The 24,043-nt window shown below is 38.1% G+C and overlaps 1 protein-coding gene across 1 annotated transcript in view; it reads left to right on the forward strand.

Annotated features, from left to right (window-relative positions):
- Nucleotides 1-24,043, forward strand: part of DYNC2H1 (dynein cytoplasmic 2 heavy chain 1) — a 187,380-nt gene that overhangs the window by 116,912 nt on the left and 46,425 nt on the right. Inside the window, exons 82-83 of the mRNA XM_052812508.1 lie at nt 1,600-1,704; nt 21,745-21,861. Of these exons, the coding sequence (XP_052668468.1) occupies nt 1,600-1,704; nt 21,745-21,861 (222 nt within the window). The remainder of the gene's footprint in view (nt 1-1,599; nt 1,705-21,744; nt 21,862-24,043) is intronic.

Consider the following 24,043-nt stretch of genomic DNA (forward strand, 5'->3'; position numbering starts at 1 on the left):
AACTGAGTAAAAGAAATTGGGTCAGTTTATGACAAAGAAGGATATCATTATGTTTTTGTATAACTTAGTGTATTAGCATAATAGCACTTTTGTACAGACTGCTAAACATTCTTAAAACTTCTGGATTAAATAGGAAAATCTAAATATATCTTCTGATTTAGAAAATATATCAACATTCTGACATAATCTGTTAATATGCCATGGAGGGTGTATGACATTTTATTTGGACATAAATATGGATACTGATTCTTCTTTAGTATTCCTTTAGTGTAAACAAGAGGGAATTAAGAGAGTCTAAAGAACTAATCTCTCCCTATCCTTTCACATACTATTGTTGTTCTTACTATTATTAAGATTCATTTGCATTTTAATGTAGGACTCCATACTAGACCTCTAATATGAGTTCATGTAAATGGAATTATGCCAGTTAAAATAAATTGCTGTCGTTTGGCATTCTCTATCCAGATTCTGACTGTTTAGGTTTGGGTTTTGTTTATTTTTTTACTTTAAATGTGATGGTTATTTTCTATAGATGTGCTGAGTTAATAGCATAAAGAGGGAAGGAATAAACAAACTAGGCTGATCTCTGTTCTTGTAGATAATATGGTCAAATAGATGAACCTTTCTTCTTGCCTGCACTGCATTTAATATCTCTCAATTTCTTATATGATTATTTATGTGAGAGTTTATACTTTTATGTCTTAAATATTTTTCTGCAAGCAGTTTTGATAGTAGAACACTAATAATAAAGCTAAGTGTGATTACTTAAGTTAATTGGAGTAACATCTCTTACTAAATAGTGTTCCCTCAGTGTTTGGTGTAGAGGTCTGCTACTGTTGTTATCTCTGAAGTGAGATTCCGTGTCAAAGTAAATCATGCACAACCTAGGACATGCTCCTACAAGCAAAGGACAAAATGCACATGATGTAACGTAATAGGGTGCAGCCAGACTTTCAAATAGTAAATATTTTTGCCTTGAAAGCCACAATAAAAGAGGCATCCAGCGCCATTAGTCTACTTTAGTCTGCAAGGCCTCTTTCTGTTTTGTACAAGAGCAGCATCACTAGTGACTATTACACTGCATCTCCAATGATCATGCAAACCTATTTTTACCTAAACGATTTCACTTTCTTTGAGTGATATCTTCATAGATTTAAATAGAAGTGAGTGCTCTTCATTTTAAAAATGTTATGCTCTATTATTCAAATTCCAAATGCTGAAATCTTTCTTCTTTTTTATATTTTCATTAATCTTACTTTTAAGTTTTCAACTTATTGTAGTAGTATTGTAAGAAGTATTGTAACTACTTTTCAGAGACATTCTTAGCATATTTTTCTTTTCAGTTGATAGCATCACTGTAATCAGAATTGCTTTTTGCTCTTTTAGAGTGGAAACAATATATAAAAGAAGACTGTTTTTTATAAATGAAATTAAGACATTTATAAATAGGATTACCAAGATATGTCATGTGTTATGTACTTATTTTGATCTTTGTGTTATGCAGTGCACGTAATGAAATTCTTTTCAGCATACACTGTTAATTTCATGAGCTGAACAAAAAGTTCCCTCAGTTATGTTTATTCTTTTCTTCTAATGCAGGATTATCGTAATATTATTGAAAGCCTTCCAGAAGATGATAAACCTGACTTTTTTGGCCTGCCTGCTAATATTGCTCGTTCATCACAACGTATTATCAGTTCCCAGGTAAAGTTATGTTTTTCATTGACCTGTGAATCTTTTCTGAGTCCAGTATAAGCTAGAGAATCCAACCACCTGTTCATAAATATGAACTTCCATAAGAAAGTCAGAATAAATGGAGGAATTTTTGGAATATGTTGACTTTTATCTGTAGAATATTTTAATATAATAACAATTATCTTTCATTACAAAGATATTTGTTTAGGACTTAAATAGACAAAGAATTATTGAGAAAGTTTACAATAATGTAATTCAGTTCATGTTGAAGAGTATCCACGTAGGTAAGTAGTTTCACTAGTTCTATTTATACTGTTAAACTAAGTCCTGTCAATGGGATAGTTCTTACAGCTGCTGTTCACTGCAAGTTAAGGTTTTAGTTTGGGTCACCAAATCCTAATATAATAGTTTGACAGATAGAATATGGGTAACATATTTTATGCTTTTTCTGAAAGAGAAATTCTGAAGAATTCTCCCAGTAGTCAGAATTCTACCTTTACTATTAGAAATGTGAAATTGTGAAAAAAAATGTTGTTCTCACTGGAGAATAGCATATAAATACTTAAGCATATCATAATGAAACTCTCAACATAATGAAAAGTAAGATACAGGGTTTTTGTAGGTCTTAGTTTAAAGATTCACTAATTTTAAATATTTCCATTATTGCTTTAGCTGTAAGATATGGCAGACGGCTATTTCATAGTCAAGAGTTCTTAGCTATCATTTAATTGCAGTATAGTCCAGACTGGAATATAAGTTTAATGTATGAGAATGCAGTTATCTTGGTGCTGGAATAATAGACAGTGATCAAAGGTTTTTCACCCATTTGTTTTAGAGTTTTATGTAGAAACCTCAGCTTGGTAAGTGACCTGGGTCACCCATTATGCTGGGAACTGTTAATGGCACAGTTGGGGCAGCTATTCACCTCACCGTTTGTGGAGCCAGAAAATACTGAGTAGCTCTCTTGTTCTCCTCATAACTTCTATTTTGTCAGTCTAAGAAGGGAAAAGATGGAGTGATTTGAACTCAGGATGTCTTCGTCATCAATACATTGTTTGCTTTGTTGGACAAAGCTTTTCATTGCTAGTATTTTATCACTTCCCTTAGGTGTCAATTCAGTTGCCTAAAAATTGGTATCCTGTATTATCTGGAGATGCCCTAGTGTATTTAAGACATCTACTAGGAGCTGCCAAATATGACACAGGACCCAAGAGAACACATTTTCTTGTTGGGCCAGCAACTGGAAGTCAGGGGCAAAATGGCACTAGAAGCCAGTGTTTAAGCAACTGATTCCCACTATTTGTTTACCCTGATCCAGTAGAGCATGGATCTGAAGGTCCTCTGTCACATCTGCCTATCCATAACATACTCTTGGATAACATACAGAGTCTCAAATGGCATTCTGTGTAACAACTGAATTGAGCCACTAAGGCCTAGAGTCTGGGGAGGAGTTCGACTAAGAAGTGGCTGTACTTCAGTTTGAGTTGAAATTTGGTAATGCTCATAGGCAGGTGAAAGTCCACCTTTTGTTTATTCAGGTTTGCTGGGCATTCTAATACCTTTTAGCTCAAATATGGAGCAAGTTTAGGACTTTAAGGCAAAGCTTAAATTCTTTATTCTATTTTTTTTTTCATTGCTTTTTAGTTAAGTCTGTGAGTTCATCTTTAACTAGTGATTAGCATAGTTTATTTGACTGGTAAATTAATTACGTCAGATAACATGGAAGTTGATTGAATTGAGAATCTTATATCAGAGCTCTGAAGTGAACTGGTCTGTATATCAAGGCCTCTCTGATTTTCTGCACAGCCCTAGCATGCTAGTCTTATATAAGGACAAGTTGGGGGGGGTGGGGTGGGTAAAATTAAATCACAAAATCATAGAATACCAAGTTGGAAGGGACCTCAAGGATCATCTGGTCCAACCTTTCTTGGCAAAATAAATTGTAAGTTCCCTATAATTGGAATTCCCTATAATTTCAAGACTTAGCATTACGTTTTTTTAAAAAGTATGTAATTGTTTGCTCACACTCATCTAAAAAGGGCTCCATGCAGAAATTTCTTATTTAACAAGACCTTTGATCTGTTAAAAATTGTCTTTGAGTATTGCATTTGTTGAATATCAAATATAGTACTGGTAAATTTGTTTAAATATATCTGTTCACTTAAATCCATAGCTGTATTGTCAAATTATTTGTTTTATTATCAGCACATGAAACTGTAAAGCTATATAAAGACAAATCAGTAGGGTGAAGGTGCATAAGGTAATGTGCTGAGCTCAAGAACTCCTCTATTACAAAGCCAAAAAATGCACCAAGACTCAATGCAGTTCTGTTTGGTTTTGTCTTAAAATTCTTTACATAAACATCATCTTTAAATGCTTTTGTTTCTGTCTGATACACTGTAGACTGCTGATTATTTTATTTCAGCTACACTTACATAACTTGTTAAGAGCTGCAGTTGTTAAAAATACTAGTATTTGAAAATAAGTCCTTAGTTAACCTCCATGAAATCAGAATAGATTCAGAGTTCCTGTGTGAAGTGAAATAGGTAATGAATGCATTTACATGCAGACTCACACTCTACTGAACTGGTCTGTCATAGCAATGATTATAATCTATAAACTATGGATTATAATCTTGAAAATATGAGGCTGTTGTAGTTACAACTCTGTGAGATGCTTTTTTGTCAGATGAGAGTTTTCCTCATCCTTCCAATAATAGTTTGTGGTACTTCTTTAAGTCTTAGCCAATTTAAATAACAGAAATGGGAGATTTTTCTTAAACTGTGTTTCTGTGTAACTATGAATCCTACTCCCATTCCATTTCTGACAGTTTGGCAGCTGTGTTAGATCCATAGGTGATCCCATGGTTCATAATCTGAAAGTAAATGATTGCCTTCTAACAGGAGTGTTTCTCATAAATCCATTAGCAAGCTAAAGCAGAGAAAAGCTGAATGAATAAGGTAGTGAGAAATAAGTTGCTACCAGCTCAGTCGCCATGTCACTAGCACCAGAAAGGTGAAATTTAATACCATGTCCACTGCTTCACTGATTCTGTGCTAAGTATGTGATATATTCTCTTATAATTTATGTCTACTATCCCATATAGTTTCTCATCTACTAGCCATTATCTTTTCTTAGTCTGTATTTTTACTAACATATTCTTTATGCAGAGATGCACAGAATTGTATCATCTACACCACTGAACTCAGGATTAGGGGAAGTAGGGTTTTTTAAAACATACCTACTTTGAAGTTACTTGTTTAAACCAGCTGACAGCAATTTTGACTTTAGTCATATGTTTAGGCTCAGAGATTTAAAATAATCATTCAGATATACATGGATTTTAAGTAAATTGTAGTTAGCAATCTTTTATCACTTCAGAGTATTTTAAAATAAGTATCAAAACAGGTAACACTATGATCTATTCTATTAACCATTAAGTTAAACTAATGTAATTCTGTTACAAGAAATCTGATACCATTTTATGGCATCATTTCGCTACACAAGATGGAATACTTAGATAATAGAAATGTAGATTTTATGTAGACTTTCTATAAATATTATTTATTTTTCACGTATAGGAATGATAGTTTGTATTGCTGCAGCAACACACTTTGCTTTAGCAGAAATTTGCTGCAGCACAGTGCAGCATTTTGCAGTCATGCAGAGATCTCTGCTGTAACCTACTGCATTGCTAATGTTTGTGTAGACCTAAAACAGCACTAAAAAGAAACGGACTTTTTTCAGTAACCTTGCAAATATTGATTATATTCACAGCTTTTCTTTTTTCCAGCAGAGAACTTCAATTCTAATTTAAAAGCTGAATATCGCTACCTGCATTATTTTAATACTGGTAATTACTAATTGAATTGTTAGAAATTATGTCTTACGATGTTCTGTAGTGTAATTCAGAGAGTATTAATACTGCATGCACACTGGTAAGAGCCATTTTGTTTTTAAGAAAATATTTGACTTAAATAGATGTGATCTTCTCAGCAACATGACTTACATTTTTTTTTCTAGATTTTGTCCTTAGTTGCTTTATGTAGGTAGAGCTAGATAAATTTTTAGAGGCTGGACGCCTAGAGTTCACTGTGGCTCTTCAGTTCTGCCTTTCCTACTGTTACAACAAGCCTTTGACACAACATCCCTTAGGTTGAATATGGTCATCGGTAATCTTACGTTTCTTGCTACGTCCTCTCTGCAGAACAGCGCAGTTAAAATAGAAAAGAACGCAGCTGACAGTGTAGCTGCAGGAGTCAGCGTAGCTCATCCTGTCTACTTTACACCAGGTAGAGATTTTCTGTACAGCTGCAACTCAAGTTTCCTCACACTCAGCAAGAGTCCTCACCACTCAGTTACAGTCATGCTCCTTTCTTCTGATCTGATAAACACTGTATTTTTTCCTGCATATTGGCCTGTATTCAGGTGGTTTAATCTCCCAGTCTAACCTATAACCAATGTTTAGAGCAGTCACAATATGTGGAGGTTTGCTTTAGGTTCCCTGTGGATGAGAAGATTTAGATCTTTCTCCCGTCATCTTCTTGCAAAGTGGGCTTTTGCCTCTGGTGTACTTGTCTCTTATTCTTGGGACCGTATTTCTGTTCTTTTATGAATTCCTATGAACCAATTTCATCCTTTATTATAACTTTTAATAGAACCATACATAAAGTGTCTTAGTCAAAATAACGTTTATCATAGGTGATAAATAGAATTTTTACAGACTGAAATGGACAGGCCTGCGTATGTATTTTTACAGCTTAGAAAAGCACTAGAAGCTATCTTGTTCTGTGCAGAATTTAGCATACCTGCAACTAATATGACTTATTGCCATTAACCACCTTAGGAAGATGAAATGAAAATGTAGAGCCATTGTTTTGTCTCCCTCCTTTCTTTGCACAGCAGGCTTAGTCATTACAGGCACTCCTTAGAGAGTGTAACATTTAAAGCCTTCTGTTAGGGTTGTGTGATCCCACCAAATCCTGTCGAATGGCTATCCCTGCAAATGACTACAGCCTATAACTAGTAGCTATGTATGATCAGCTGACTGGTTAATCTAAACATTCTCCAATAATATAGCAAAGCGTTTTGTGAAAAAAGCCATTCAGTAACTGGCAAGTTATCCAAGACTCTTCAAATATGACTGCCAATGATAATCGATATGGCTAGCATTTAGTTTGCTTAATGCTAATTTCTATATAGAATACCTTGTATAATAATTTTAATAATACCTTGCATCAGGAATTCAGCATTCTTTTACATGTACAGATTCATAATGCTTCACAGAGACTATTGTATGAGACAGGTAAGTCTCAGTAAGGTTGAAGAATAGGTTGTTTTTGATATTTTCATGGATGAATGAGTACACTTTCTCACACATACCGTCCAAGGAAAAAGGATAGTTACAGTCTCTCTGTATACTAGTACAGCACATTGATTCTTCTGTGTCCACCATCCCAGTAATGGTAAGTAGAAGGGAAGCCTGTGGACTTGAAGTTCACTTTTTAGGACCTCTTGGGAGGTGATTGTTTATGCATAATTGAAACTTACTTTTTAAATTTCGTGGAGAACTGTCTCATGTGAGTGGGACCCCACACTGGAGCAGGGGAAGAGAGAGTGAGGAGGAAGAAGCAGCAGAGACAATATATAGTGAACTGACCGCAACCCCCATTCCCCATCCCCTTGCACCGCTCAGGGGGAGGAGGTAGAGAAGTTGGGAAGGAAGTTGAGCCTAGGAATAAAGGAGGGATGGGAGAAAGTGTTTTAAGATTTGATTTTATTTCTCATTATCCTACTCTGATTTTGATTGGCAATAAATTTAATTTCCCTGAGTCGAGTCTGTTTTGCCCATGATGGCAATCGCTGAGTGATCTCCCTGTCCTTATCTCAACCCACGAGCCTTTTGTTGTATTTTCTCCCTCACTGTCCTGCTGAGAAGCGGAGTCATAGAGCAGCTTGGTCAACCCACCACATCTTCAAAGTGCTTAAGGGCTTCACAAATGTAAAATAATCCTTTGAGCTTCAGGTTGTTGAAGAGTCCACAGACTGTGGCGTCTTACCAATTTTTCAATGAAATACTATAAAATTATTTAATTCTAGGTTTTATATACCAATTAAAAATGTTGAACTGTGAATACTTATAACTTCAAATAAGTGGGTTCCAATTCACTTCAACTGAAGTTGCTGGGAGTATTTCTCCTATATTTTGTCCTTTCTAATTTTATTTGCTTTTGAACCAGGCCAGTGATACTCTGCAGTTCTGATGGTTCAGATTTTGCAACAAAATTACTTGCTTTAAGAACCTGTTTCAGACAAATTTTATAGTCTCAAATGTAATCCAAATGCAACTAGTATTTTCTGTGGCAGGGTAGAGGATATAAGATAATTTAATTTTACTGGATACCTTTCTCTCAAACCCAGCTGCATGCTTGTCTTCACCTGTTTTGTCTCAGATTGAGTGATGGGAATCACTCTCACCTCTCCCAGTTAGCAGCTCCATTATTTTTATTATCTGAAAGTAATTGCAGAATGATGGTTCCCTGAGATACACCTTTGTCTTTTAATCCTGGATATTTATCTCAGCTCTTTTGATAATAATTGATTCTGCTTTTCTGTCCCATCTAACTAATCTCAAAATGTCTTCATGGAATCCATCTGGTATTCATGAAGGCACCATAAAGAATTTAACAATTCCTGTAACTTTAATGTGCTTCTTTGTATTGTTAACAAGAGAACTGACTTGCTGTTTGACACGTTTAAAGGAATGCCTTTCCCATCATGCTATACTCTAGGTACTTTCTTCTGACCTTCTGCCCCCTCTTTTCTCTTTGGACTTGGTCATCTCTGCATGACAAACGTAGTTTAAAGCTCTGCTTGCTAGCAGCAAACCTGTTGGCTGATACTTTTGTTACACTTTGTCATATGAATTCTGTCTGCCCCTAGCTGTCATTCTCTCTCAAACAAGGTGTCACAGCCGTAAAAGCCAAAGTCATGACTGCAACATTCCAGCTCTGCAACAAAATATTGTGACCTGGTTGCACGGTCACATGCATCCATTCCTGTCCCATTCCCTTCACTAGCAGAATCGGGGAGAACACCACCCGGGTCCCCATGTCCATGGTCACCTGCCACTTTCTCTGAATGGCACAGGTACTGATCCATGAGTCAGGCTCAGGCAGTCCACATGCCTCCCCAATAGAACTCCTTCCTCCTCACCTGTTTCTACTCATTCTGCAATTGCACATCTGCAAGTGGAGGAGCCTTTTCCTTCTTGCTGGAAGTCACAAACTTCCCCTTTTATTTACCAGTATGGACATATTCTTTTGGGTATTCATTACAGGATGGCAGATAAACTAACGTAACAGAAAAAAATATTTTCTATACTAAGGATGATATTCATCTATCAAAGCTTTATTTTTCTCAGAGTTAGGTGCCTAATCTGATGGTTACCTAGGCTTCCTGTATGTTACAGTCTATCTCCAAAGAATAACACATTCCTACCTGCCATAGAGTGAATTATGTAGACCTCTGAAATCCTGTTTCCTTCACTAATATTATCTTCAGTTAGTGTTTTAGTATTTCTTAAAATACCTCCTGTGTTAATACCAAATATTTTATTTAGATGTTATTCTTTTATACATTTCCCACATGTCAATGGTATTTTAAAAATAGATTTTGTGGAGTAAAAGTGTATCTTTGAAATACACAGAGAGGTTCTGTCAGATTTGTAGTTCAGGTCTTAAAGAATATTTTGTTTAAATCCCACTAGAAAAGACTCGTGATGTATTTATTGATTCAAGCCACTTCTAATTCCCCTGTTCAGTATTGGAATAATTTCATGTGAGTTTGTTTTTCTTTTAAATGTCTAGGTACTGTGATAGAAAAATATGATAAGCCTGATTCAAAGCCAATTGAAGTTAAAACAAAGAAGCCCCAGTGTAATTCATCTCATCTGTCTTGAATCATATGAGTATTAGCCACCTTATCTTAACTAGTTATCCATTTTTTTTTTGTTACTAAAGAAAGACAAGCAGCTACAGGGAATAATTCGTGCCATTCTTAGGTGTCTAAAATAAAGGGGTGAATCATCTTTTGGAATTACTTATTTCTATCCATTGAACTTAGGATCAAACTCTAATAATGTCAACAGCATTTCTAAAAATTGTATAATGAACATTTTAATGATCATTTAAGAGATGAAAGAAAACTGCCATAACTACCAGGTTGTTCATTATGCAGAAATGGGAGGGTGTCTCTTCTACTGGAAGCTGGACTATTTGAAAAATTCAATATTCATTGGGACAGGAATTGAAACAGTTGATTCTCCCATTTCTGCATTGAGTGTTGTAACAATCCAAATGTAGTTATTACACTTTCATTTCATATATGACTATTCAATTTAAAATTGAAGAGTCCAGGAGGAAGAAGTGAAAATTCAAGCATCTTAAAGCATGCAGGTTATAGTGCTTGTCTCAAAGATGTTGATAATTTTCTTAGAAATGCTAAGAAATGAAAAAGGGATTTTTTTTCATTAGTAAACAGATTTTTTTGTTTGCTTTGTTTTCCAGGGCAGTAAAAGACCAACACATTTCAAATTTTATTTGTTTGTTATCATTTTTATTTTATTCAACTGCTAAAGCAAGTGAATGGTTCCGACAACTAATGGTGCATCCTTAGGCAAGGCCATCATTCACATTAATGGAAGAAGGTGTGCTTGTGAGACTGACCTGTTACTTGCCCACTAACAGGAACTTTTCAAGAGTGCAGTTTGAGATTAAGACAATTTTTTTTTTTTTAAATTAAGTTAAAAATGTAAATGCCATCTTAAATTAAAATTAGTGCATGAGAAACAGAAGGAAGGACATGCACACCAGTATAAGGTGGCATGAAAGGATTGGAATCCTGGTTAGAAAGTTTTCTTAGATCACATAATTATAGAAATGCTGGTTAGAAGGGAATTCTGGAGTTTATGTAGTCCAACTTCCTTTTCTAAGTGGAACTGTTGCCAACACTGTCTATGGCTTTGTCCATGTGCACTGTGTGCCATCATCCAAGTTGTTCATGGAGAAATCGAATGGTGTGGGCCCCAGTATCAAACCCTTGTTTCCTTGTCTTCTCACTAGCTGCCAGCCAGATGTCCAGCCCTTGATCACTACCATTTGACTCCAGCAATACAGCCAGTTTTCCACCCAGGCCATTCTTCGAGATCATGCTTCAAGTCCATACTTCCTCAGCTTCCAAAATAGGAATGCAAATGAAGATTATGTCAAAAGCCTTATTAGCAGTATCACCTGCTCTTCCCTCATTCGCATAGTCATTTCATCACAGAAGGCAATCAGGTTGATCAAGCATTGTTTGCTCTTGGTAAAGCCACGTTGGCTGTTTCCAATTGCCTTCTTTTTCCCTGTAGTGTTTGGAAGTGGATTCCAAGTTGATGTGTTCCGTGATCTCTCCAGGGACAGAGATTAGGTGGAATAGTCCGCATTCCATGAATCCTCCATCCATTTCTTAAGGCAGGCATAATGTTACCCTTACTAGCAGTAAGGATTTTCTCTGCTGCCGTGATTTTTCTTATGCAGTAAAGAGCAGCCTTGCCATCAGATTGGCCAGCAGCCATGGATGAATCTCATCTGGATTTCACTGATCTAAATAGAATTATAGAATCATTTAGGTTGGAAAGGACCTTTAAGATCATCGAGTCCAACAGTAAACCTAGCAGTGCCAAGTCCACCACTAAATCATGTCCCTAAGTGCCACACCTACACATCTTTTAAATACCTCCAGGGATGGTGACTCAACCACTTCCCCCGGCAGCCTGTTGCAATGCTTGACAACCCTTTCAGTGAAGAAATTTTTCTTAACATCCAATCTAAACCTCCCCTGCTGCAACTTGAGGCCATCTCCTCTTCTCCTATTGCTTGTTACTTGGGAAAAGAGACCAACACCCACCCCGCTACAACCTCCTTTCAGGTAGCTGTAGAGAGCGATAAGGTCTCCCCTCAGCCTCCTTTTCTCCAGGCTAAACAACCCCAGTTCCCTCAGCTGCTCGTCATAAGACTTGTGCTCTAGACTCTTCACCACCTTCGTTGCTCTTCTCTGGACACAATCCAGCACCTCAATGTCTTTCTCATAGTGAGGGGCCCAAAACCCAACACAGTATTCGAGGCGCAGCCTCACCAGTGCCAAGCACAGGGGGACAATCACTTCCCTAGTCCTGCTGGCCACTCTATTTCTGACACAAGCCAGGATGCTGTTGGCCTTCTTGGCCACCTGGGCACACTGCTGGCTCATATTCAGCCGGCTGTCGACCAGCAGCCCCAGGTCCTTTTCTGCCGGGCAGCTTTCCAGCCACTCTTCCCCAAGCCTGTAGCGCTGCATGGAGTTGTTGTGACCCAAGTGTGGGACCCGGCACTTGGTCTTGTTGAACCTCATACAATTGGCCTCGGCCCATCGACCCAGCCTGTCCAGATCCCTCTGTAGAGCCTCCCTACCCTCCAGCAGACCAACACTCCCACCCAACTTGGTGTTGTCTGCAAACTTACTGAGGGTGCACTTGATCCCCTCGTCCAGATCATTGATAAAGATACTAAACAGAACTGGTCCCAAAACTGAGCCCTGGGGAACACTGCTTGTGACCGGCTGTCAGCTGGATTTAACTCCATGTTTATGTATGAGTATATTCATGTTCTCTAAGTAGGCTGTTTCTTTCCCATTATTAGCTGCTGCTTTCCTTCCTAAACCTTGCACAGAAGCCACTGAATACTTCATGCTTATGTTCTCTTGGATTCCTCAAATGCCCCATGTTTTCTTTGAAATTTTGCGTATGTGTTGAAACCCATCTCACCCTTAATGTTCCCTGCTAGTCTTATCTCCAGCTGGGCTTTAGCTTTTCTAATTTCATCCTGAAGTGCCCAAGCAGTGCTTTTATCTTCTTTCTTTTTCTGTCTTTGGTTTTGCTTCTTATATGTTCCTTTTTTTTTGTCTTTCAGTCCATTGAGACACTCCCTGCTTACCCAAACAGTCATTCTGCTGAAAATCCTGGTCTTTCTGCACAATGAGGTGATTTGTTCTGAAGCTCACTCAAAAATACTCCTTTATTCCCCTTTTTAATCAGCTGAAAGTAATGTGCTGTCCACTGTACTGTCTTCAATTTTCCCTCTCCCTTATGCCCACTTCTCATTGGATTCTGCTAACAGTTCCCTGAATAAACCAGTGCCTGCTTTCCTAAAGTCCAAAATCTTAACTCTGCAGTTTCTCATGCCTATCCTCAACATATATATATATATAACAATTCCTGCCTGAATTTTCAATGTTGACTGTTAACCAGCACTTTAGAAATTTTCTTCAGTAATGTGATCATTAATAATACAGCTTTTTAACATACATTTTGAAATAAAAAGATATACAGTTACAAACAAGGGTATTAAAAGGGCTTCTGTGACTGAAAGGTAACTCTTAATTTGAGTTAAAATTTTATAAGCTAGCAGTCTCTCATGAATTTTATTCAAGCTTTTAAGATATAATTCCCATGAAAAATTTGTTGATGCATTTCTTTGACATAGTATAAAGCTTGTGTGTTTTATTTCTCATACTCGGTAAAAATCTCCTCTTGCAGATCACTGCTATAAATATGAATTTGGATATGTACAGGACTAGAATGCACATTGTTCTAGAGAGTATTCAAAAGTGTGTAGAAATGACCTGTGTCTCTATTCATACTTATTTTCACATATTTGTACCGTGACATTTCAGACTCGTCATGAATGGCAGCTGAATCATTTGAAAACTTAAGAGTTTGTTCTAGCAGAAACTCAAAATACAGAAATAATATTCACACATTACATCGGGTTGACTTAAGTAAACTATGATATCTGAACAAAGTCAGGTTTGCAAAATCAGGCAAAAAGCACGTTACCTAACTGTATACTCTACAGAAATTACACTAGCACAGAAATCTCATACTGAATGCATTATTTTTATAGATGTGATTGCTTAAAGAGAAACAACAATTTCTTCAATGAAATCCATTAGAAGTCGAAAGGAATAGCTCATCACACCTTAGTGTAGCTGCTAAATATAGTATTCATTTAAAATAATTACTGTTGCTCTTCTGTCTGTGCTTGAAACTTAGAAATTTAGTAAAAAAAAACCCAATTATCTTTTTTTATAGCTATTTTTTATTTTGCGATGAATAGTTGTTGAGTTAAAATTAATATTAAACTAATAATGGAAAACTTTAGGGCAATCTAGTAAGGCAAACAGAATAAGACCCAGGGTTGGGAAACATGAAGTGAATTTTGCCTCATTAAATATAATTGCAGTGATCTCACTAACTTCAGTAAAACAGCATTTTATCCTTGGGTTCTTTTTTTTAACTTAGTTGCTGACCTGCTCTTATTTTCAGCATGTCACTGACTGATTTTGTACCTCTTCTCACCATTCCTTGCATATCTTATTTACTTAGACTAAAACTGCTCTATGTCTTCCTAAAACTGTAGTCACATATATGATTGTAGTACGGTTCTGGTGCTGGTTTTAACTTTTGTTAATAACAGCAACAGAGAGAGCATGTGTAGGGGAGGGTGTGCAAGTACACCTGGAACACTTAGGTTACTGGATCATGCTTGAGATTATACACCAAGTCTCCACTGCTGATATTATCCAAGTCAGCTAAAGAAAAGTTAGGCTGAGTATGTCCACCCGATATTACAGTCATACATATGACTGCAATGTTCCTACTGTATATAGAATAGTGGGGCTGTGGTGTGTGGTTATTTTTCAAGGTACAATTGTAATATAATGATAGCTGTACCTTCTTGTGTGTTTGTCAACAGACTAAATCTTCTCTTTCAAAATCTAGCTTAATGGGACTCTGAACACTGGTACCTAATTTTATATCTACTGCTCCTCCATAATTCTAATAATGCCACAGAGAGTAATATGGGTATAATTATTGAAAAGCGTACAACTGAAATTAATCTTGAACTTGTTGTGTTATTGCTTTAGATGTCAGGATGAACATAAATCTATTTTCTTAAAATAATTTAGCATTTATATAACCCTTGTATCAGCTGTGCAGAGCATATAGTTGCTGACATTTGTTAAACGCATCCCACATCACAAATACATGACTAATAGGCTCTAGAAGAAATTGATGAGTAATAACAAACTGTATTTATTATTACCCTGCAATTGAGCGATCTGAGTACTTAACAAGAATTTTTAAAATATGGGGAGTATTCTGCATATACTGTGGCGCTGCATGAAAGAAACGTGCTGTGCTGCATAATGGAGTAGAAGCCACAGTACTATGCTCTAACGGAAAACACAGTTCTTTACCATTGCAGTGAATCAATGCAGTGCTTCAAGTAGCCTTATTAATTCCCATAGGATTGGTGCTGTATATATATATAAGAATATATTGGTCCTCTGCATATGAGAAGTTTGTTCTCTTCTAAGAACAGGTTGCAGTTTTCGGTTTTTCTTACATTTTGTCAGGGTGTATAACCAGCTAAGGTCAACCACCTCTTCTGGCCTTCCTTTTAGCATCATGTTCTCCAGGTAATATGTATCCTCGGAACCTCTACAAAGTAAACCCCTTAGTTATTGTTTGGGAGAAGGTGCAACTAGAATACTGACTGGGTCAGTAGTGGGCTTGTGGTGTCCATCTGCAGCATCCTGCTGCTTTTCTTCCCTCCTCCACTGAACCCCTGCTCTACAGAGGATCTTCCTGGTGTCAAAGGTATCTGATCCTCTTCTGTATAAAGGAAGATGTAGGTGGTATCAATGTCTTTCCCTTGTTTGCTTTGTATTTTAAGAAGGCAGGTATCTCTGTATTGAGTCCAGTCCTACTTCCCATCCTCATTGAGTGGAAGTGCAGCTTTGAGGTGGTCTTGAGGGAAAAACAAAAGAGCAAGTGTAGACCTACACTGTTTCTTACTCATCCACGTGCTGTATGAATGATTTGGTTATGAATGCCATTAAAGTACTTTCGTCCTAACAACCTCCATGGACCCTGTTCTTGTAGGCAAGGGACATAGACTGAAAGTCAGAGAGGTTTCATTGGCAGCTCAGTCTTAGACTACTTTCACAGCCATGCAGTTAATTGCAGCCAAACTACAAGGAACAGTATGGAAGCATGTAGTTCTGTCAGAAGGCATATCAAACTGAAACCCCTTCCCTCTCTTGACACAATGAAGACATAGTTGCATTGCACTGAGTTACTACTTTCCCAATATTTACCAAAGTGACTATGTTATAACATTGTATTTTAGTTAGAGCTGTAAAGTCTTATAAAAACAGAAATATCTCCTTGAACAGCTTTGTAAAGGGATATATTGTTTCATTCAGAGAAATGAAACAGAAGTGGTTTCTGTGCTAACACTACATCCTTTTAAAACTGGTAGATGGCAGTAGAGTATCTGCTTTGACATTGTAGATTTAGAAAGGAGTTTGTTAGCTTTTTGAACAAAAATAAAAATCCTTTTATCTGTTCCTTAGTCTTGAAAAAAATAGCAGTTATCTGACTAGCAAATCTTTTCTGTTTTGTATTCTTAGAGCAGTAATCATATTTAGTTCAGAAATGGTTGATCCTAGATTTTTTTTAATTCAGTGACATAGAATTTCACAATATATTTTTTACTTTATTACTTTCCTCTTTTCCAAATTGTAATACTGTGTGTAAAATTTGATTTTGTTGTGTGATTTGTAGGATAGATTGCCTCTGAAATAAATACAAGACTTAGATATAAGCCTGTGTTTATTATATATTGTATTTGTGAAGTAGCAGTTTTTGCAGTGGTTGTGAATTACTGAAGGCAAGACTCTTTCTTCATTGTGTAGGTGAGTAATGAACAGAAATAGATTTTGGGTTCATAGAAATCCGTTTTTATCTAAGTTCCAGGGAGGAAAAAGTTAAAATCTTGACATTTCCTCATTTTTACTTTTCCATGAGTTTTTATTTTACTTTTCAGGTCAAACATGGCTTTCTAGTAGTTCCATATGAAGCCACATGGGATCATTCATTGTCTTTATTGCTTTCCATTCTGTTCATTATCTCTCTTCACTTCTCTAAATGCGTGGGTTTTTTACTATAATGTGTTGGTCAATATCATAGCAGCATATATCCACAGAAACCCATAAAGTATGCAGTAGATTAAAAAGCTGAGATGCACAATTAATTGAATAACTAGGTAAATAAATATTGACATTGTAAGTTTGACTACCCCACCTTTATTAATACCTGCAATTTATATTCTTCTGTGCTGACAATGCAAAAAACCCACAGTGTATGAATTTTCCACTAAGAATGGAGAAGATACTCAGTAGCAGTTCCTGTATGCTGTTCATAGTTATTAGATGCACTGTTCACAAATAAATTACTCTGTTGATTTTTTTATATAAATACTGTTATGATTAGTTGACCTTAGTTAAAACAGGCAGCTTCTACAAAGACTCATGGTTCTGAATAATCTTCTCACCCCTCTTTCAACAAACCATTGTTGATGATTGCTTTTATATTGCACAAGTAGTGTTCTCCTCTGTCCTTCTAGTTGCAGGGAATGATGAGGAAAGAAACAGGAAGAGCCAGCAGATCAAAACCTGGCTCTGAGCGTGGTGTCATCGGCAGAATTTGGGGTTTTTTGATCACAGGTCCGTCTACACAACATCAGGGCTGCTGGCAGCAGATGGGGTACACCCATCTCAAAGGGGGGAAAGGATCTTTGCACAGCAGTTAGCAGGGCTCATTGAAAGAGCTTTAAACTAGATATGAAGGGGGAGAGGGATAAAACCAGGCTCGCTGGAGATAAGCCTGAGGGCAGCATACCAGTGTTTGAGGGATGGTGTGCTAGCAAGGTCCTTCAGTCTCCCCTTCAGTGGAGGCAGGGGATGGAGATCCATGCAGCATCAAAGATGCAAGGGTTATTGATGTGTTAGAAACCATGGAAGTGCCTAAGAATAGCCACTTAAGAATTAGGGCTTCTCCCCCCAAAAAGGTGGCAGGATCAGTAGCCAAACTGAAGTGCATCTACACCAATGCACGCAGCATGGGCAACAAACAGGAGGAACTGGAAGCCTTTGTGCAGCAGGAAAACTATGACGTAGTTGCCATCGCAGAAACATGGTGGGATGGCTCGCACAACTGGAGGGCTGCAATGGATGGCTATAAACTCTTCAGAAGGTATACACAAGGAAGGAGAGGCGGTGGAGTAGCCCTGTATGTTAGGGAGTGTTTTGATTGTCTAGAGCTTAATGAGGGTGACGATAGGGTTGAGTGTTTATGAGTAAGAATCAGGGAAGACCACCCAACCAGGATGAAGAGGCAGGCAAAATATTCTATAAGCAGCTGAGAGAAGTCTCACAATTGCTAGCCCTTGTTCTCATGAGGGACTTCCAACTTAACAGATGTCTGCTGGCAATACAGTACAGCAGAGAGGAAACAGTCTTGGAGGTTCCTGGAGTGTGTGGGAGATAACTTCCTGACACAGCTGGTGAGGAAGCCAACTAGCGAAGGCACTGGACCTGTTGTTTGTGAACAGAGAAGGACTTGCGGGTGATGTGATGGTTGGAGGCTGTCTTGGGCACAGCGTTCACAAAATGCTGGAGTTTTTGATTCTCGGAGAAATAAGGAGGGGAGTCAGCAGAACTGCTACCTTGGACTTCTGGAGGGCAGACTTTGGCCTGTTTAGGAGCCTGGTTGAGAGAGACCCTTGGGAGGCAGTCCTGAAGGGCAAAGGAGTCCAGGAAGGCTGAACATTCTTCAAGAAGGAAATCCTAAAGGTGCAGGAGCAGGCTGTCTCCCCATGTGCCAAAAGACGAGTCGGCAGGGAAGACCACCGGCCTGGCTGAACAGACAGCTTTGGCTGGAACTCAGGAAAAAAAAAGGAGAGTTTATGACCTTTGGAAGAAGGGGTAGGCCACTCTGGAGGACTACAAGGATGTTGTGAGGTTATGCAGGGAGAAAATTAGAAGGGCCAAAGTCCAGCTAGAACTTAATCTGGCTACTGCCATAAAAGACAATAAATGTTTCTATAAACACATTAGCAACAAAAGGAGGGCTAAGGAGAATCTCCATCCTTTACTGGATGTGGGGGGGAAACATAGTGACAAAGGATGAGGAAAAGGCTGAGGTACTTAATGCCGCCTTTGCCTCAATCTTCAATAGTAAGACCAGTTGTTCTTTGGGTACCCAGCCCCCTAAACTGGAAGACAGGGACGGGGAGCAGAATGAAGCCCCCATAATCCAAGGGGAAATGGTGAGTGACCCGCTACACCACTTAGACACACACACAGGTCTATGGGGCCAGATGGGATCCACCCAAGCATACTGAGGGAGCTGGCAGAAGTGCTCACCAAGCTACTTTCCATCATTTGTCAGCAGTCCTGACTAACCGGGGAGGTCCCAGTTGACTGGAAGTTAGCAAATGTGATGCCCATGTACAAGAAGGGCCGGAAAGAAGATCCAGGGAACTACAGGCCTGTCAGTGACCTCGGTGCCGGGGAAGATTATGGAGCAGATCATCTTGAGTGCCATCACACGGCACATGCAGGACAACCAGGTGATCAGGCCCAGTCAGTATGCGTTTATGAAAGGCAGGTAGGTCCTGCTTGACTAACCTGATGTCCTATGACAAGATGACCCACTTAGTGGATGAAGGAAAGGCTGTGGACGTTGTTTACCTGGACTTTAGTACAGCCTTTGGCACCATTTCTCACAGCATTCTCCTAGAGAAACTGGCTGCTCATGGCTTGGACGGGCATACACATTGCTGGGTAAAAAACTGGCTGGATGGCTGCGCCCAAATTGTGGAGGTGAGTAGAGTTAAATCCAGCTGGCAGCTAGTCACAAGCAGTGTTCCCAGGGCTCAGTATTGGGACCAGTTCTGTTTAGTATCTTTATCAATGATCTGGACGAGGGGATCAAGTGCACCCTCAGTAAGTTTGCAGACAACACCAAGTTGGGTGGGAGTGTTGGTCTGCTGGAGGGTAGGGAGGCTCTACAGAGGGATCTGGACAGGCTGGGTCGATGGGCCGAGGCCAATTGTATGAGGTTCAACAAGACCAAGTGCCGGGTCCCACACTTGGGTCACAACAACTCCATGCAGCGCTACAGGCTTGGGGAAGAGTGGCTGGAAAGCTGCCCGGCAGAAAAGGACCTGGGGCTGCTGGTCGACAGCCGGCTGAATATGAGCCAGCAGTGTGCCCAGGTGGCCAAGAAGGCCAACAGCATCCTGGCTTGTGTCAGAAATAGAGTGGCCAGCAGGACTAGGGAAGTGATTGTCCCCCTGTGCTTGGCACTGGTGAGGCTGCGCCTCGAATACTGTGTTGGGTTTTGGGCCCCTCACTATGAGAAAGACATTGAGGTGCTGGATTGTGTCCAGAGAAGAGCAACGAAGGTGGTGAAGAGTCTAGAGCACAAGTCTTATGAGGAGCAGCTGAGGGAACTGGGGTTGTTTAGCCTGGAGAAAAGGAGGCTGAGGGGAGACCTTATCGCTCTCTACAGCTACCTGAAAGGAGGTTGTAGCGGGGTGGGTGTTGGTCTCTTTTCCCAAGTAACAAGCAATAGGAGAAGAGGAGATGGCCTCAAGTTGCAGCAGGGGAGGTTTAGATTGGATGTTAAGAAAAATTTCTTCACTGAAAGGGTTGTCAAGCATTGCAACAGGCTGCCGGGGGAAGTGGTTGAGTCACCATCCCTGGAGGTATTTAAAAGATGTGTAGGTGTGGCACTTAGGGACATGATTTAGTGGTGGACTTGGCACTGCTAGGTTTACTGTTGGACTCGATGATCTTAAAGGTCCTTTCCAACCTAAATGATTCTATGATTCTGTGTTATACAGATAGATTTTATATATTTATACTTTATGTATATTTATCTTTTATGTCTTGTAAGACATTTAATATAAGAATAAAATGATAGTAAATGTTATATAAGTTAAAATGGTTCAGTGTACTATGATCTTGTAGTATTTCATAGTCCATATCGAAGTTGATAAATAAGAAGCTGCTGTTTGCTTCAGCAAAAGAAAATTAAAAACAAAAGAAAACACTATATCATTGCATATCTTTCAAGAATAGAAAATAAGTCAAAAGCCAGCAGAAAGTTTGATTTCCTGCCTCATTCTAATGTTTAAATAGTCCAGTACTTCTGAACAATTAATAAATATTTTATTATAAAGTTCAATTCTTTGAAGTCAAGCAAAAGAGGAGAGAATTACTTAGTTGTTCTCTAACATGTCCTGCAAAAAATGCACTGTGAAAAATAACTAAAATTTTGCTAAAATACCTAAATATACCAGGGGTTTTATATACAGTTTAAGGGACAGACTGCAATATCACTGAAGAATTTTAATTTCACTATTCTTTCTTTATAAATGTATACATATATTTGATCAGTTTATGTGTGGAGTTACCAGGGTTGCTAACAATAAAAAGCAGTTGGACATAATGAACTGGAAGCTCCCCTTCTTTCTGAAAGTTTTGCAGTTATTCTTTTAATTGCTTGCTTTTTTTCTTTAAACTAATAAATGTGCATTTAAATAATTTGAGGTAGCATGAATATCTAAGTAAGTAAGAGATCCATGGGAGATCAGAAGTCATTGATTATAATTGTCTTGGAATTTTGATGCCTGATAGGTACTATATGTATTTGGTTACCTATTCTGTTTTTTTGTTTCTCTTTTTAATTACAGATGAAGCCTAGTTAAAGGCAGAGCTTGAGTTTTGTCTGTAGATTTTGTGGAAAAGAGGCTTTTTAATTAATTTTACACCTTATTAGTTTTTAAATTATAGTTGAAAAAGACAGTGACTGTGATAAGAAAAATATGGATCTTTTTGTTTGTTTTGGGCTTAATATGAATGAGGCTCAAGTATGTTCTATATTTGGATATGGGTATTATTTATGTTTTGAATATATCATGATTAGTAATTAAGTATGCAGAAAAGTGTAGTCCATAGAAAAATCAGAGAGCATTTGCTATTGTATCACATTTTTGTACTAAAATAAGTTTGTTTATCCTTCTTCAAGATTGCATTTATATTCTCATCACTCAGGTCATTTCACAGCTTCGGATCCTGAGCAGGTCAGTAGCTGCTGGCTGCAAATTTGATAGAGAAATATGGTCTACTGAACTTTCTCCTGTTCTCAACCTATGGAAGAAACTTAATCAGGTAGGAAAGCAGCTAATTTGAAAAGACAACTTTTTTCCCTCAGTAACTACTTTAAAAGTAAGGTCTAAGGAACTATCTTGAATACTGGAATATAAGAAGTGAAAAAGAAAATTAAGTGCATTTGAGGTGGGAAGTACAATGTTACATGTATGTAATTAGCTATGAAGTCTGTATGTGGGATAACAGGCTATCACTTTTTTCTCCATATGGAGGTGAGACCACACTCACAAGACATGAGACTAACATCTTGTGTGTGTTTCCAAGAAGAACACTAATATATTTTAGATTTGAATTTAGTCTCTTCATTTCTCTAATATTCACAAAACGATGTTTAATAATTTTGAATATTAAATTAAGGCTTTCCTGTATAATATTGAAATATGGTACTAGCTTTAAATTGAGGTTCATTAAAATCCTTGCTACAATGCTTACAATATCCAGTCTCACTTCCTTTTTGTTCCTTTGTTGTTCTGAGTTGGTTCGGTTTGGTGGGGTTTTTTTACATCTATTATAAAGCTTGATTTCCAACCACTGAATTCTTATTGTGGGTGTCCGTTTTGCTATAACATGTGCGGATTCTCTTTGAAACGCAGATACTACGCATAGTTGGGAAGAATCCCTCTCACCTCGTGCTAGGTGTCTACCTAGGCATTTGGTCATTATTTTTCTCCTCAGTGATAAGTAATAGATCACAGACATCGTGGCCTAAAAATGCCTCGTACACAACAATATTGGAATGAGAAAAGCCTTTCCCTTACTCAGGTAACCATATACAAAGAAGTGACATGAGGTGCACATGAGAATTTGCAATTACATTTTTAAATCTCTCACTAAATTCTCATTTAATCCATGCTAAGTGTATGATACATCATGTTTTTGTCAGAATAATCTTTTGGTACTAAGTAACTTCATGTTGAAATCTGTGGCTTCTGAGCATAGACTGCTGTTAACCAGGTCTGTGATCCTGTAAGAAAAAGCAGTATATTTCAATGGGACACCTTCCATTATATCTTACTGACTAGAGCTAAATATACATTTAGGCCTGCAAACCTTCCTTGCAAGAGCTTAGATGAAACTGTTGCATATATGTATACATATACAATCAGAAAATTAGAGATTTTGATTGTAGTGTTTGGAAGAATGATACATGAAGCCAGTTTTAAACAGTAAAACAAAACTGCACTACATTAATATTCATTAACAGCACACATTGCTAATGACTAGTTCTTTATCATTATTAATTATTAGCACTGCAAATTTAAATCACTTATTCTTTAAACCTTGTGTCATAAATTAGCTGTGAGTATGCAGTACCATGAAGCTGAAGCCACATACTCACCACTGGTGGCTATGGTTCTTGATGGTCTTAGTCACCCAGGTGGAGGTAATCAAGCCTGAGAGCTCTTTGACAAGGGAAGCTGGACCTGACGCAGGCCGCATCTTTCTCCCCTGCTGTCACCCTCAAATCCAAGATCTCCTTTCATATGATTTTTCAGCCCTTCAGCTCTGTTCCTGAACTACAGGTTGGGTGATGCTTAGATGGGGTTATTTTTCAGGCTGCAGCAAGTACCTTATTGTGTCACTTGGCTGTTTTTCTTTCCTGCTTAATTGTGTCTTCTTGTCTTAAAGCAAAAGCAGTCTAGGCAGTTCTTAATGTTGCTCTCTGTCAATGACCAGTAGGTGACCATCAGCTTGTTTTTCATAGTTCGCTTTTCAACGTGTGCCCATACTTTCAAGACCTTCGCTATTATGCCATGCTTCAACTTCACATCACAACAGGAGACACCTGGTACTGAATTCCACTTCAAACAGCAAGCTTTCTTAACAAGTTGATAACAAGTCTAGAAGGCCAGTACTGGGGCCTTGCACAGTTAGCATAAGTCATAGTTAGTGTGGCCTGTTCCTAGCCAGAGCAATTTTTTTTTTTACAGGACCATTGGATACAAAAATTTTATATAATGTTTGCTATGCTTACTGTATTATGTTTGAGTTCAAAAAAAGCTAATATTAATTAAATCTTGTGCTTAGTGCGCAGTACTTCTGTGGATGCAGGAGGCCTCGTTTAGCTACAAAACCAATCTGTTCGCTAAGGATTAGCATCAGCCTGACTGATATACAATGTCTGGGTAAACTCTGGCTAATCCCTTGCCACTGACCATCCTGCCATTCTTCAGTTTCCTCC

This window comes from Harpia harpyja, chromosome 17 (genome assembly GCF_026419915.1).
Source record: "Harpia harpyja isolate bHarHar1 chromosome 17, bHarHar1 primary haplotype, whole genome shotgun sequence".
In the NCBI taxonomy this organism is placed as follows: domain Eukaryota; kingdom Metazoa; phylum Chordata; class Aves; order Accipitriformes; family Accipitridae; genus Harpia; species Harpia harpyja.